The sequence below is a fragment of the Cynocephalus volans genome, chromosome 8 (genome assembly GCF_027409185.1).
Source record: "Cynocephalus volans isolate mCynVol1 chromosome 8, mCynVol1.pri, whole genome shotgun sequence".
NCBI classification, from domain to species: Eukaryota; Metazoa; Chordata; class Mammalia; order Dermoptera; family Cynocephalidae; genus Cynocephalus; species Cynocephalus volans.
In genome coordinates this window covers 112931410-112947661 of record NC_084467.1, presented here as the reverse complement: position 1 = coordinate 112947661, position 16252 = coordinate 112931410, and the positions used below count along the sequence as shown (strand labels likewise).

General features: G+C 38.1%; 1 protein-coding gene across 3 annotated transcripts in view; it reads left to right on the top strand.

The window, feature by feature from the left end:
* The window catches only part of ASH1L (ASH1 like histone lysine methyltransferase), a 186468-nt gene extending 172579 nt beyond the window's left edge, over positions 1–13889 (top strand). For all 3 annotated transcript variants that reach the window (XM_063106540.1, XM_063106539.1, XM_063106541.1), the window contains 13 exons: positions 454–611; positions 1998–2150; positions 4011–4065; positions 4148–4280; positions 5626–5874; positions 6810–6896; positions 7888–7978; positions 8413–8551; positions 8672–8844; positions 9849–10015; positions 11142–11182; positions 11993–12294; positions 12626–13889. In XM_063106540.1, the coding sequence (XP_062962610.1) occupies positions 454–611; positions 1998–2150; positions 4011–4065; positions 4148–4280; positions 5626–5874; positions 6810–6896; positions 7888–7978; positions 8413–8551; positions 8672–8844; positions 9849–10015; positions 11142–11182; positions 11993–12294; positions 12626–12717 (1840 nt within the window). In that variant the 3' untranslated portion in view covers positions 12718–13889. The remainder of the gene's footprint in view (positions 1–453; positions 612–1997; positions 2151–4010; positions 4066–4147; positions 4281–5625; positions 5875–6809; positions 6897–7887; positions 7979–8412; positions 8552–8671; positions 8845–9848; positions 10016–11141; positions 11183–11992; positions 12295–12625) is intronic.
* The last annotated feature ends 2363 nt before the right edge of the window (positions 13890–16252 follow it).

Genomic DNA, 16252 nt, shown 5'->3' with positions numbered 1-16252 from the left:
TTAGAGATCTGTGTAGAGGCAGTGCTCCTAACATAGTTTGCCCACAGCCTATGCATCTTACATAGCTTTGACTTTATTATCTACCAGTCCCATTCTCCTTGTTAGAACTGATCCTAAGCCCCTACTTCATCTTGGCAACTTCCTTTAGAATTTGTACAAATACTCCATAAATCTGCCCTCTGGCTTGGCTCCTTCACTTGCCAGAATTTTTGCAGCCTTTAATTGGTATTTGCCAGATTTTTGTAAATAATATAGGGAAATGTTTTATGTTATGTGAAAAAAATCAAGTTATAAAATAATGTTTTGACCATATAATTATCTCTATAACAGCTTACTTCTCTTGTAAGTGTTTACTTATGTCATGTAACAGTGGCTTACATACAGTAGACATGTAATAAATGTTTATTGAATTTTTTAGTGAATAGTGGAACTTCCCTTTTTCCTTCCTTACAGGAACTTTGTATTAAAGCATCATGTGTTCTTGGTCCGAAACTGGGAGAAGATTCATCAGAAACAGGAGGAAGTAAAGCACACCAGTGATAACATTCACTCAGCATCATTATATACCCGATGGAATGGCATCTGCCGAGATGATGGGAATATCAAGTCTGGTAAGGCATGGGAAACATTCCTTTTTCATAAGATTGTTCCAAAAGTGATTATTTTAGTTACTTTCAAACTAACATTCTATTCAGAAATTCCTTTTACTCTGGACAAAAAAAAAAAAAGTTAGAATTTAAACTTGCAAGCATCAGTCAGTAATAATCTATCCATCCCAGCTCTTATACTTTCCTGTCTCTACTCTAGACAATAGGAAGAACCCCCTTTCACCAGCCTCCCAAACATAACCTAAAGTCTGAAAGAGTCACTAGGCATAAGATAGATAGTGGGCCCTCTGTATTCCTTCCTACCTGGAAAATAACTTGCAGACAGAGTAAATAGTGCTGACAGATGCTCTGTGGAGAGAAAAATGTCATCACTAGCAATTTGAAGATATTTTCCCCCATATGCAGACACTGTCCTCTGGCTTGAGGGCACTATACACACAAAACATCAGATTTCCTTTTTCTGACCTTCATGAGTGGATAATGTAACAGCACTCCTGAGTTCAGATATTATCCAGAAAATACTGAAAGCAGAGGAACTGGTATGTGCAAGTATCCTTCTAACTGAAAATAAGGTGTTCCAAAAATCATGGTTTTTTTAAATTCTTTCCTTCTTCCCCTCAGAAGATAGAAACATTCTGCATGGTGTGTGAGGGAATATGCTGAATGGTAACTAGACAGATTAAGAAATTTGCCCAAAATCTTATATCCTTTCAATGATTTGACTGTCGTAAATTCTTTGAACTTATATTTCAACTATAAATCTCCTGATAGGGCTGGCCAGTCAGCTCATTTGGGAGAGTATGGCACTGGTAACACCAAGGTCACGGGTTTGGATCCCCATACCAGTCAGCTCCCCCCTCCACCACCACCAAAAAAAAACCTTCTGATAATGACAGTAATCATTTACTGAGTACTTATATGTCAGGCACATATAAGTAGTCACCAAAACACATTTTAAGTTAAACATATTGAAAGCATCATCTTATTTAATCTGCATAATTTCCTCATGAGGGAATTACTACCACTTTTTCTATTTTACATTTAAAAGGTGAGACATAGGATAAGTAACTTGCCCCAGATCACACAAGAGTAAATGGTGAAGCCAGAATTCAGATGCAGACAGACTCATTTTGAAGCCCAGACTTTGAAGTTACTACACTATATAGAGTTTGGCCACTAAGCTATGGTCCCTCTTGCAGTGTTTGTGTCTCTGGGAAACTCCAGTGATTTCCAATTTTTCTTTAAGGAGGAAAGAAAGAACTCTGTGCCCACTAATTTACTTAACTCACTTCAAGGAAAATAGAGCTTATGGCAGAAACCCATTGGGGAAGAGAGAGCCACATTAGAGGTCCTCATTTCTTGAAACTAATTTTCACTTTGTCCTTCCAGACGTCTTCATGACCCAGTTCTCTGCCCTGCAGACAGCTCGATCTGTTCGAACAAGACGGTTGGCAGCTGCAGAGGAAAACATTGAAGTGGCTCGGGCAGCCCGCCTAGCCCAGATCTTCAAAGAGATCTGTGATGGTATCATCTCTTATAAAGGTGACCATATTTACCCCAAATTTTATTCTTCTTACCTTTTTTTAATATCATATCACCATCACCTCAGATTTCCAAGACCAGGAACAAGTGACATTTTAGGATTAGGAATTTAGGAGGTTTACTTTTTCTGCCTTTTATCAGAGTATAGAATTATAGGACTGATTATAGTCTTCAGGAATTGTTGTTTTTAACTTCTAAGATCCATGTGTTTCTGTGGTGCAGTTGGTTAGTGTGTCTGGCTGTTAACCAAAAGGTTGATAGTTCAAACCCACCCAGGGACAAAAAAGAAAAAACAATTTTTTTTAAATGGATGCTGTAGTCTTAAAAATGAAGTCTCTCTCACTCATCCATGTATTTTTAAAGCAAAGTCCATATGGGAAAAATAAAAATAATAAATTCCAAGATCCTACATTTTTTGTGTTTATTATAATTTTACTGTAGTTAAATACTGGATTTAGAAATCACATTTTGTAAATAGAAGGTAGCTAGTCTCTGCATCTATAGGGTACAATTCCCTTTCTTAAATATAATTCCCCTGAATAAGACAATGAATAAGCAATTTAAGAAAAAAGTATAAAGAATGTATTACACCATTGGTTTGTAACATTTTTTTGATTAACATCTTTGAGAATCTAATAAAGTCCTGTTCCCTTTCCCCAGAAAAATATATATGCATAATCTTGCATATATTTTGGAGCGTTCATAGACCCTAACAATCTACATTAAGAAAAAGGACAAACTTTCAAGAAAATTGCCACTTACTTTATAAAAGTTTTCATGCAAACACCTTTACCCTGTTCCTTTCCTCTTCCAAGACCCATCTTTCGGGCATGTGTTGAGAATAGGAGTAGGGAAGGAGAGAGTTTTTAATTTGGGTTAGATAGTTTCATAATGTAAGTGACTTTTTCTGACCAAGAAAATTGGGTATCTTTAAAATTAGAGATTTTGACAGATAATTGCAGCTTTCTTCCATCAGCTTTGCCTTCTCTCTCTTCCTTCCATTCCATAAATTCTGAGGAATTTGGTTCTTTCCTTCTCTTTTCTTTCTCTGTCTACTGTTTATCTTTGGTTATACAGTTTTGGCTTTTTACAGTTTTGTTCACCTAATATAGAAAGGAAGGAGAGGACCGCTCTGCCCTAAGATGTAGTTTTGTGGCACCTATTCCATTTACATTCCCAAAAGATCACACTGTCTGCATTCTCAAGTAGCCCCCTCTGATCTAACATGAAATTGCAGTAAATATATCTATTGTGTCACTGCATTCTGAGCATAAAACAACAGGCTTTTTCTCTTTGGTGAAATCGCCAGAAAGTAAGGTAGCAAATGAGAAGTAGCCCCTCAGTATGAATTCTGTTTTCATAATGCAGAATAACTGTTACAGAAAAAAGAATTCTAGAAAATATTCACAGTTCTAAATTATTCATTATCTAGCATTTAATTGAATTCAAACCAAGAGAGTAATATTAATTATGTGCAATTAACAAGAACTAGAAAACATTTTTTGGATAAGATGGTCTTTTTCCTGTGATAAGATTTATTAAGCAGGAATTTGCCCTAAGCAGCTTACTCAGTAAGTTCCCATCTCTCATTCCTCATAGAAAGTTCTTCTCATTACCCAACTAATATTATGATACATTTCAAACATATATACTATATCTTTCATATCCTAGGCAGTCTTGAAAACATCATTTGGTCTCTGCCTTTAACGACACACATTTCTGAAAAAGTGGATTTTTCACTGTCACATCTCAGCAAAACTTGTATTTGGGTGGGGGGGGTTCTATTGTTTCAGTTAGGAGATAACGCTTGCCTCCCTTGTATCTAAGAGTCTTTCTGCTAAATCTTGCATTCTGTTGCAGATTCTTCCCGACAAGCACTGGCAGCTCCACTTTTGAACCTCCCGCCAAAGAAAAAGTAGGTCTATGTTTATGGGAATCATACAAGTTTTATAAAAGTTCTAAGTGTATCAGATTGACATGCTGGCTTTGTGTTCCAGGAATGCTGATTATTATGAGAAGATCTCTGATCCCCTAGATCTTATCACCATAGAGAAGCAGATCCTCACTGGTTATTATAAGACAGTGGAAGCTTTTGATGCTGACATGCTCAAGGTCTTTCGGAATGCTGAGGTATTTTTCACTGACTTCAAACACAGATTTAAGAAGTTTGTTCTGAAGAGAACCATTTTAGAAGCTTAAGATTTTTACCTTTCCTCCTATCAACCTTCATATTTCTGGAAAGGCAATTATTTTTATTGAGTACCCTTAGGGTATGTGTTACAGTGTACTAAATATTGTACATTCCTGTACAGTAAAGACATAGATTAGTTGGAAGGTTAAATCACTCCTTCAAAAAAATTTTATTAAAACCTAATTTAATATTAAACCTTTTTATCTGTGCTGTACAGATGTTTTATGCATTTAAGGAATATCTGTAGTTTCTTTCCTCGAGGAAATAATTACATGTGAAATAAACAGAAATATGTGTATGTAAGTAGTTAGAAATATAGCTAGAAGATGGAATTGAAGGGTATTATTCTAATAGGTTGTAGAATAGGTGAAACCCATTGGAGAGAAGGTGGCCTTGAACTGATTTAAAGGTCAGAATGGACTATTGTATGGTTTTGAAATACCTTGGAGAGGTATTTGGAGGATAAAAGAGGCTATATTAGATAAAGAGTAGAGGTTGAAAGACAAAATAAGAGAGAAAAACAAGTGGGAGAAGACTTAGATCAATCTTGACTTATAACAATGCTTTCTACTGAAACCCAGCTTCCACATACATTTAACATGTGTAAATTTTCCCAAATACCTGCAAGACAAAGGTAAATGGTGAACTTCTACACTGCATTATGCTTGCAATATTTATTCATATTCCTTGATAACTGTGTATTTGATCTTGTGGACACTAAGGCCTTTGACAGGAATTATATGACAAAGCAGTACAGCAAATGGAAAAATACCAAGCAGATTTTAATTTTAATTCATTTTAGTTCAGTTTAAGATGTTACTGACTTTCTGGCACTGTGTACTCAGCATTCTGTATCCATGCTTTCCACATCCATGGATTCAACCTACCTTAGATTGAAAATATTTGTGGGAAAAAAGTTACAGAAAGTTCTAAAAAGGAAAATTTGAATTTGCCATATATTGAGTACTGTGTTGAGTCCATATGAATGAAGCAATGTATAGGTATTGTATTAGGTATTATACATAATCTAGAGATGATTTAAAGTATACAGGAGAATGTGCATAGGTTATATGCAAATACAGTGCCATTTTATATCAGGGACTTGAGCATCTGCTGATTATGGTACTTGCGAGGAGTCATAGAATGAATCCCCCATGGATACTGAGGGACAACAGTATTTGATGCTATTGAAAACCTGTTAAGAAAATCATGCTACTTCTTTAGGTATATTTTTAAGCCAAGTTGAGAAGAGGAAACATGATTTCTTTCTTCTCCTTTCTTCAGAAGTACTATGGGCGTAAATCTCCAATTGGGAGAGATGTTTGCCGCCTACGAAAGGCCTATTACAATGCTCGGCATGAAGCATCAGCTCAAATTGATGAGATTGTGGGAGAGACAGCAAGTGAGGCAGACAGCAGTGAGACCTCAGTCTCTGAGAAGGAGAATGGGCATGAAAAGGACGATGATGTTATCCGCTGTATCTGTGGCCTCTACAAGGACGAAGGCCTCATGATCCAGTGTGACAAGTGCATGGTGAGGGTCAGGAGGTGAAGCACAAGCCTGGTCTTGATGAGCATGGTGACCATATTCAAAGAAGCTCTTGCCTCTTTTGGCTTGGCCTCAAAGACTTTTTATGAACTCTAATTTAGCCTTGGTTTCTGTTATTCCTCACTGTACACCATATTGTCTTTCCCCTTTTTTGTATTTCTTTTATTTATTCCTTCCTTTTTTTTTTTTTTTTGGTGCTGGCTGTTATGGAGAACCAAACCCTTGACTTGGTGTAATAGCACCACACTCTCCCAAGCTTCTCTTCTTTTTATTCCTCCCGTTCTTTGTGCTCACTTTCACTGTACGCTTCCTGATGTAATCTGAATCAAGGAGAATGATAGTATTTAGGATAGTGCTTTACCTTGAAAAACATTTGGCAGTAGTACACTCTATATAGCATGAATACAGATAGAGTGCCATTTATAAATATACATAGGGCTCCTGATGGAGTCAAGGCCTGGGTTTGACCATAGTGTCCCCACTTAATGCATGTAAACTCATGTTCACATGTCCATATGTAAAATGGGGCTATGATTATTGAGAGGATAAAGTTAGATAAGGGTAAGTGAAAACGTTTTGTAACTAAAGTCTTTCACAATTGCCACATCATAAACGTATAGTACTTAGTAACTAATAGTTTGGTAGTATACTCACTTGTCTTCCTATTCTCTGTCTCCCTGTTTTATTTGCCCACATCTATGTATTATGAATCAATCTGTATACTTTTATTCAGACAAGTCATTATTCTTTTTTCCTCCTATCTTACCATATATCTCTAATTTCTCATTCACCCACTTATTCCTTAGTTCCTATTTTACTTTACTCTGTCCTGTTGCTAATTTTTTGATTCTTAACCCCCAAGACTTATCTCAGAAAGTCTAAGCCTCCCTGTGTCCCCCCATCTGTACCTTTTTCTACAGGTGTGGCAGCACTGTGATTGTATGGGAGTGAACTCAGATGTGGAACACTACCTTTGTGAGCAGTGTGACCCAAGGCCTGTAGACAGGGTAAGCTGCCCTGTGATAAAACTCCAGTCTGTAAGTAGGAGATGTAGCCCGTGGTATCTTACCTGCTCCTGCTATGCAGAATTTCCTTTAATAAGTTGCTCAACCTCTCTGTGCCTCCATTTCTTTCCTTTTTTTTTTTTTTTTTTTAACAGATTATTTCTTAAACTTCACATTGACGGTAGTAACTTTGCCCTTCTTTTGCTCAAAAGTATGTTCAAAGGAAAAATAAAATACTTAGATATCTGTGAAAGGAATGGTACTATACAGGTATAAAACTAAGGTTTTTATAAGCACTATCAACTATCCATAAGAGGAGTAGCTTGTAAAATCCACAAGTTGGTACTGTAAATATTATTTATGTTAGGTAGTATTTAAGTGAAAAGAGCATTGGTCTCAGAGTCAACAAAGATCGGTCTTAAGCTCACTTTACAGGAGAGAGGGTGGGTGACTTGCTCAAGTTATTAAGTAGGTTCTTGTCTTGGCTTTATCATATTTACATGTGTGATCTTGGGCAAGTCACCTCTATAAAAAACAGGGAGGAATTTAGTCAGTATTTCTCAGCAGTGGCACTGTTGTCATTTATAGGTGGACAGTTCTTTATCGTGAGGGATGCATTTCAGAATGTTTGGCTTCCCTGGCACCTGGGCACTAAATACTAGTAGCATCCCCTAGTCATTATAATCATCAAAGTCCCCCTTTGGATACTTTCAGATGTCCCCTAGATGGCACAGAGCAGCCACACAATTACTGCTTCATAGAACATAGTTTGAGATTCTTAACCTGTCCGTTTTGTCCTCTACCTTCACTTTTCCAGATTTAACTTTAGTTGCTTTCATGTATTTTTTAAATCTGTGGTTTATGGAAATGACCAAACAGTAAGTCTTGATTAGTTGGGAATTCTAGGTTTTAGTTCTTTTCCTCTATTGAATAAAGATCAGTAGACTGAATGTAGTAATTCCAGCCCTTGTCCATTGGCTTCTGCTCTTATCAGGAGGTACCCATGATCCCTCGTCCCCACTACACTCAACCTGGCTGTGTCTACTTCATCTGTTTGCTCCGAGATGACTTGCTACTTCGTCAGGGTGCGTACCCAGGGGCTAACCCTAGTTGTCAAAGCTAATGTTTCTGAATAGGAAGAAGTATCTGCTATCTGCATGATAGTCATTGTCTCCCTATAGCCAGCCTTTAATAGCAATAGAATATAGGTTTTTATATCCTTTAGTTGTTATGCTTACATATATCACCCCGCTAACAAATAATACTAATTTGGAGAGAGAGGTGTTAGAAAGCAAATTTTAAGATACTTAGGAAGCCCCAGAGATGGAAGACTTCCCTCATGTTATTCTCATAGTCTAGAATTGATTATCATCATCATTAGACTACTGATTTTAGCTCTTTATATTTATATTGTTTTAGATTATGAGTTCTATGTAGACCCTGGGTCAGATAAATGTATGCCTAACATTATCCATGCAGGAATAATTTTAACTTTCTCCTGTGTTCTGTGCCTTTCTAGGTGACTGTGTGTATCTGATGAGGGATAGTCGGCGCACCCCTGATGGCCACCCAGTCCGTCAATCCTATCGACTCTTATCTCACATTAACCGAGATAAACTTGATATCTTCCGCATTGAGAAGCTTTGGAAGAATGAAAAGTATGTGCTGAGGTCCTATCTCTTTCTTCCACCTGTGGCCTATCAGCAGAGCTGACTATTCACTAGGATCTTGCTAATCAACTAAACCTTTCTCATTCTTCATTTTTTTTTTTTTTTTAGAGAGGAACGGTTTGCCTTTGGTCATCATTACTTCCGCCCCCATGAAACCCACCACTCGCCATCCCGTCGGTTCTATCACAATGAACTATTTCGAGTGCCACTCTATGAGATCATTCCTTTGGAGGCTGTAGTGGGTACTTGCTGTGTGTTGGACCTTTATACTTATTGTAAAGGTAAATGATGTGGGCTAGTTAAGAAAAGACCTCATATCCCCTGTTCATTTATCTATAATTGCCCACAGCATTCTTATTGTCTCTATCTGATGAAAGATTCTCCAAGACTAGCTGTGAAACTCTAGACAGCTATACTATATTTTTTCTTTCTATTACCTAGTGCTTGGTACTCAAGAAATGTTAATTCCTTTTTTTTTAATTTAGTTAACATTTTTTAATACTGTATGCTAATTTCAAATTCCAGCTGTACCATATTATACCTATGTGCCCTTGGGTAAGTTACATAACCTAAGTATCAGTTTCCCACTGAAAATAGGGATTATTATCTATTTAAAGAGTTTTGGGGCTGGCCAGTTAGTTCAGTTGGTTAGAATGCAGCCTTGTAACACCAAGGTCAAGGGTTCGGTTCCCTGTACTGGCCAGCTACAAAAAAAACAAAAAGAGTTTTGTAAAGATTAAATGAAATAACCTGCAAAAGCACTTTGCCCAGTTTATGACTTACAGTAAAAGCTCAATGTATTAGTCGCCTAGTTCTGTCTGTCAGCATCATAGCAAATAGTCGAAAAGTATATATATTCCACTCCAAAACTGACAAAGTGCTTGTAGTTCTGACACTGTTTCTTCCTCAGGTTAAAAAGTATTTATTTCCCCCATATTTATACCTTCATTCTTTTCTCATAACTGTCATAATATCTGCTGTTTTTCCTCAAAACATTCCCTCACAAATCTCTGCAGCACTCAAATAACCTACATTTCTGGTTTCTTTCTATCCTGTAGTATGCCATTATGCTCTTATATTCCCTTTCTCCTTTTTTTGACACTAGTGTCTGGGGACTCTCCTTTCTTCTGCAACCACCAAATGTTTAGTTGTTCTGCCTCTCCAGGTAGCTACAAGTTCTCCTCTTAAGGGTCTAGCTGCTCTCCCAATGATGTATGGTGTTCTCTGGGCAGCTCAGGGGGAGGGAAGGGGAAATAGGATTCTTTAACAGTGTTTGGACTCATAGGGAGACCCAAAGGAGTGAAGGAACAAGATGTGTACATCTGTGATTATCGGCTTGACAAGTCAGCACACCTATTTTACAAGATCCACCGGAACCGCTATCCTGTCTGTACCAAACCATATGCCTTTGATCACTTCCCCAAGAAGCTCACTCCCAAAAGAGATTTCTCAGTAAGTCTTCTTCCTTTCTTAACACTACATGTCAGGACAATCTGGTTCATGCATGGAATTCAGAGTGAAATCTTTAACTTGCTCTTTGCTTCTGCATCCTGTTTCTATCCCACATTATAGACCTCTCCATCTCTATTTAAGATGTTTGAACAGCGTAAATACATTTCCTCACATGGGCTATATCTCAGGAAATTGTTGATTACACTGTTACACCTTAGTCAGGTTTTCCTTTTATTTCTCACCCCTCTTTAATCTTTGCCATTGAACCAGACATCTGTAGTTTTTTGCTTTGCTTTCTTTTTCACACCCATAATTTTAAGAAGCAAATAGAAAGAATCACAAAACCCTGAAAAACCTTTGGTGAAAGTAATTTAGTATGTTTCTTTTTATGCCTGGATTAAAAATGTAAGATATGGGGCAGTGGGGAAAAAAAAAAGTAAGACATGATCATTATATAAAATTGGAAAAGTATAGAAGCATTAAGAAGATGAAATGGTATATATTGTCCCCCTACCTAGAAAATAATCATTTTTAGCATTTTCATTTTCAGCGTTTTTCCTGTGTATTTTTTCTTTCAAATTTTTGAAAACATATGCCAATTATTTGGTGGCATTCATCTTTCCATAGAGAGCTTAGTCATCCATTCATTTCTTTGCTATAATGAAACCCCAGCTGAGCTCCCTTATCTTTGAGTCTTCTTTTAGTGGGCCTATGAAAATTCATAGCCGTCACCCTGGAAGACTTAGAAATAGTCTAACCAGAAAGGAAACCTATACCTCCCTATTTTTCCCCCCCAAATAGTCTTTTGTCTTCTCTCTCCCACCACCAGGTCCCCTCCTCTCTTCTAGACATCTTTGTTCTTGCTTGCTCAATCAACAGCTCATTGATTATCTTTGAAACAGAGAAAATGGTGAGCTTATCCCTTCTATTGTCACTGTAGGATTACAAAATACTAAAAACTATCATGGCCTACAGGTTGACAGAAATTTTGAACTTCTTACCTTAAAACACAGTCACTCAGCTTGTACAGCTTTAGCCCTACCTCTCTTATCCTGAGTGACCCCAGCCTAGACGTAGCTTTGCCAGCTTATATAATATGCTTACCTCTACCTTTTCTTCTCTGCAGCCTCATTATGTCCCAGACAACTATAAGAGGAACGGAGGGCGGTAAGTCTCATGCGGATGTGAGGATCCTAAGGGATTGACCAAGAGCATGATAGAGCAAGAGAACAAGCAGCTACCCATTCGGCTCCACCACTAAGACTGGGTATTCTCTACAAAGTAGCCCAGACAAACTCAGGAAAGTCTTTTTTAGATGTCTGCAAGCTTTCCTCATTACCTCAAGCTCTTGGTGCCTCTGTCAAGGAATTGACGTAGCCAGGAGTGCACAGTTTTGGCTGAGCAGTTTGGGTTCATAGTTTTTATTTTTGCTTGTTTTGTGCATGAGAAGGGGGTATTCCTGGAGAAGGAGCACAAAAGGCTTTTCTTCAGTTTCCTTACCTGTTGAATGGGGGCATAACTACTGTTTTACCAACAGCAGTAGCTTACCAGAAGGATAAAAATATTACATAATTGATATGAGAAAGAAAAAGTAAAAATTCCTTTTAAATATTTATTATTGTAGTTGAATTATTGGGATCACAGGGTTGTGCCATACTTCTGTGTACTCATGAAACAGAACCAGCTAAGCAGTTTTATCAGACCTGGTATATTTTATGGATTCCTGTCTCATTTGTGGTTCAGATTCTAAGAGAAAGGAGAAAGGCTTAATTTTACAAATAGAAATTAAATTTCAGAGAAGGGTAGTGATTTGTTCCAATAATAAAGTGAAGACCAGAGTCAAGTTTCTCACCTGTAGCCAAGTCTAACAGCTAGACTCCGGGATCTCAAGCCATCCTAAGGCCTCTACCCTTCATTCCTCTTCCCTCCCCAAGTACTTTGCTCAGCCTTGCCCTAAATTTACATATCCTCTGGCAGATCATCCTGGAAGTCCGAGCGCTCAAAGCCTCCCCTAAAAGACCTGGGCCAGGAGGATGATGCTCTACCCTTGATTGAAGAGGTTCTAGCCAGTCAGGAGCAAGCAGCCAATGAGATGCCCAGCCTGGAGGAGCCAGAACAGGAGGGGGCCATTGCTGAAGTCAGTGAGGGTGAAAAAAAAACAGAGGAGAGTAGTCAAGAACCCCAGTCATCCTGTACTCCTGAGGAACGACGGCATAACCAACGAGAACGACTCAACCAGATCTTGCTGAATCTCCTTGAAAAAATCCCTGGGAAAAATGGTAAGAATACCCAGGCTATCTAGGGTTTAAGGTAAATGGGAAATGAGAGGGGGTGAAAAAGAACAACTTCTAATTACTGGCCCAGTGTGGAATGTATTCTGAGAAAATGGTCCAGTTCCTTCATAGCCTGACTTTAATTCTTGAAAGTGAACCTCTGGGAGGTGAGATGATCTCCCTCCCTAGAGAACCTCCTTTTTCATCTAGGGTTGGAGGAGGGCCTAAAGTGCTTATAGGTCAGAAAAGGAATCATTGAATTCTTAATTTAGTGCTCAAATCTGGAATAAGGAGTGGGAGAGTGGCATTTGATGAGCCTCCTTGGTTCTGTTTTCAGCCATTGATGTGACCTACTTGCTGGAGGAAGGATCAGGCAGGAAACTGCGAAGGCGTACTTTGTTTGTCCCAGAAAACAGCTTTCGGAAATGACCCTCAAAGAATGAGAACCTGAAGCATCTGGAATCCAGTGGAGCTGATCTGTCCTGCTTCCTGCTCTCTGGATGTTGACATGGGTGGGAAGGGTCCATCCAGGCAAAGGGAATGGGGCCATGTCGTTGATATTAGGTACTTAATACCCTTGAAGCTAGTGGAGAGGATGGGGATCTGTCCAAGACAGTTCAATTTAATTAATTTTCTTCTCCATTGCTTCAACCTAAGAGTTAATAATGTAGAGAGGAGAGAGGACAACATTGGGGATGACCAGAACCTTTTGGTACTTTACAGCACTTGCCCCTCCCCACAGCTTGGGTTTTTCTGTGTCATCCTCTAATCCCACAGGCACTACTAAGCTGCTTCCTATACCGAGGTATAACTCAGAATCCAAAGGGATAGGGCCAGGATCCCCACCCCTACCCCATCTGTTCTCTTTTGGCTCCAAGAGCTACCCCAGAGACCTAAAACAGAAACAGTAGCTGGGGCCTCTTCCCTGGTCCCTGACTAGGAAAGTTTCTCTCTCCTTTCTTACCCAACCAGGTAAAAGTAAAACATGAGTTGACAACTCAAAGCACTTGTAACTGCTGTCCCTCTCCCTACCTCTAATCCCCAAGATGGAATCATGAGATAGGGAAGGCCCCCATGGGGTCAGAAGGGCACAGTACTTCTTATAATTTTATTTGTTTTACCCCTCATAACCTACTGAACATATTTTTTTTCCTAATGAGAAAGCGAGGCCCCCGCCAGCACACATGTTGTTTTTGACACGCTGTGGTTCCGTATGTCTGCTGTGCTGTGCGAATGGAGATTCATTTCAAAATAAAATCATTTTAAAGAACATAAAAAGAACTACGTAAAAAAAACTCTAAACTCCCCCATAACAAAAGTCACTACAGAGACTGTTCAGCAGTATTCATTTATCAGAGTATTTGTTGTGAGTGTAGATTATCAATTGAATACACTACTCTTGTTTTCTTAATTGTACAGTTTTCAGTGTCCATCTCTTAAAGAGACAGTGTTCTCTTCACCCTAGTCCCATCTTGCCCCCACCCTCCTAAATGACTTTATCATTTAGGAGGTATATCCAGGGTGTTTCTTTCCTTCCCATTCTCTTGACCAGAAGTTACCAGACTATCTGTCTCTTTGAAAATAAAATTTAAAAAGCTTTGCTTCGTTGTCTTCTCAGACATACGTATACATATACATTTTAGATGTTCCTATAAGAGAAAAGATGGTTTTTAAATGTGCCAAGTTGTGTGTGTATATATGTGTGTGTGTGTATATATATATATAATATATATATATATATATATATTTGCTGCGTGATTGGTAAGCAATACAATAGAAAACATGTCCCCATTACTTTTTTCTAATATTGGACCAATGCTGTCCTAATTGTACATTTCCCCTTATGATGACGACGCTCTGACTTGTTTAAGTAGAAACATTGACCACCTTCCATTCCATTGAATCTTTTTTTCTTTTTCTCCTTTCTGTGTCATTCTTGAGGGAAAAAACAAAAAACAAAACAAAAGAGAGGGGATGCCAAAGATCCCCTTGAGCAGAGAAAAAGGAAAATAAATATTTTATTAAAGAAAAAAGAATTAAGAAAATAGTTTGGAGTATTTTCTTACTGTAGAGAAGCACTGTACAGTACTAAGAGACCTGGGTATATGATACTCATGTGTGGAGCTGGAAAAATCGCATGTCCAAGCCCGTTTGAGTGGTTTCTTTTGTTTTTCATTGCAGGGAGTGGGTGGGAGGGAGGTGGGACTAGGGGCACTTTGGGGGTCTCCTTTTAGTCAAAAGCAAGAAAATGACAAGAAAGAGATTAAAATTCAATGTTTCCTTTATATAGTGTTAAACACTAAAATTTTAAAAAAGATAAAAAAGAAAAAAAAACTTTGTAAAATGCGAGAACAGAAGCAAAAGACACTACGCTCTGTCATTTTATCTTTCTTTTGTTGAAAGACTAAAAACTGAAATGTTTTTTAGACAATCAAATGTTAGGTAAGTGCAAAAACTTGTTTTTTCTTACTGGTGTAGAAATTAATGCCTTTTTTTATTTTTCAGTTATTTTATAATAACGAAATAAAAAGAACCCCCCAGCTGCCAGGTGGGTTTCGGTGTTTGAAATGTGGGGCAAAGCACTACATCACTGCAAATAGATACAGAGTTAGTCTGCATGTCTGTAGGCTGTGTGATTGCGGAAAATATAAATGCTGCTAATATATATTTCCTTTTTACAAAAGCATATCTAAATAGATGATTGTTTTGATGTTTAATCTTTGTAAATTATGTATTACCAATTTTAACATTGGATGTAATTGCATAAAAAGCTTGCATCTCAATCCTTGAAAGTCTAGTATTAAATGGAAAAAACTTTTCCTAACTGTGGAGTGGTGAGCTTGCTATTTTTTTCCTCTTTCCTACTCTCCATTTATCTTCCAGGATCTCTCCATTCTTTTTCCAAAGGGACCTCTTAAACCACATCATCAACATCCTGTGCCCTACATGAGCACACTTACCACACTGTTAATTACTGGATAAAGCCATTTCTTCAGTACCAGGATCTTTTAAGTCTGGACCCAGTCTAACCAATCAGCACAATAATCACCTACACCAGAAGTCCAGCTGTTTCTCAAACATGCCACACTATTCTGCACTCCACCGTTTGCACACACTGGCATCATGTCACTTAATGCTCATTAACAACCTGAGGCTGGCAATTTCATGCCACAGGTTTTAGGCAACTATGTGTTAGGCCATTTCTGTCATAAGCAGTTTCCATGAATTCATTTATTAATCCTCACAATAGCCCTTTTTGATAGGTACCAAAACCCAATTTTGTAGACGAGGAAACTGTAGCAACGGAAAGGTTAAGTAGCTTGCCCAAGATCACATAGCTACTTAGTTAATCCTTATAACAACCCTCAGAAGTTATTATTCCCATTTCGTAGAAATGAAAACTGAAGCTCGGGAAGGTTAAGTAACTTGCCAAAAGTCACCCAGTAACTTTGGAGCCAGAACTCCAAAGTCTAAGTGTTCATCCACAAATAAAGTGTCAGAAATAGCCAACTAATTGAGGAAGATAAATCCACTCCTGCCAATAACTGGAAAGCCTAATAAAATTCCCAGACATTTAGGCCAGGAGTTCAGCTAGAATATAGTTGATCAGAAGTAGCAAGTCCTGTGAGGACTTGGGGTTCAAGGTACTCCACTGTTAAGTAACAGTCTCTTCATTACTGCAAAACAGTATATTAGTGTTAAATTTTCTTAAGCTTATCTTTAACTTTTAACCTTTGGCATCTACTACAGATGTTCTAGATAATATATAATGTTACAAAACTAGATTTTATTATATCATCATTTGGTCTATTTCATGTTCTGCAAGGAAGTCCTACTTCTCTGTTACCACCTGCACAAGCCTGAGGCTATTAGGCTCTGATCGCAAATGTTGCATCAGGCCAGGTCTCACCTATGTTCTAACAAAGTCCTTCTAGGACTCTTCCCAGTTATTAGGATTAACCAC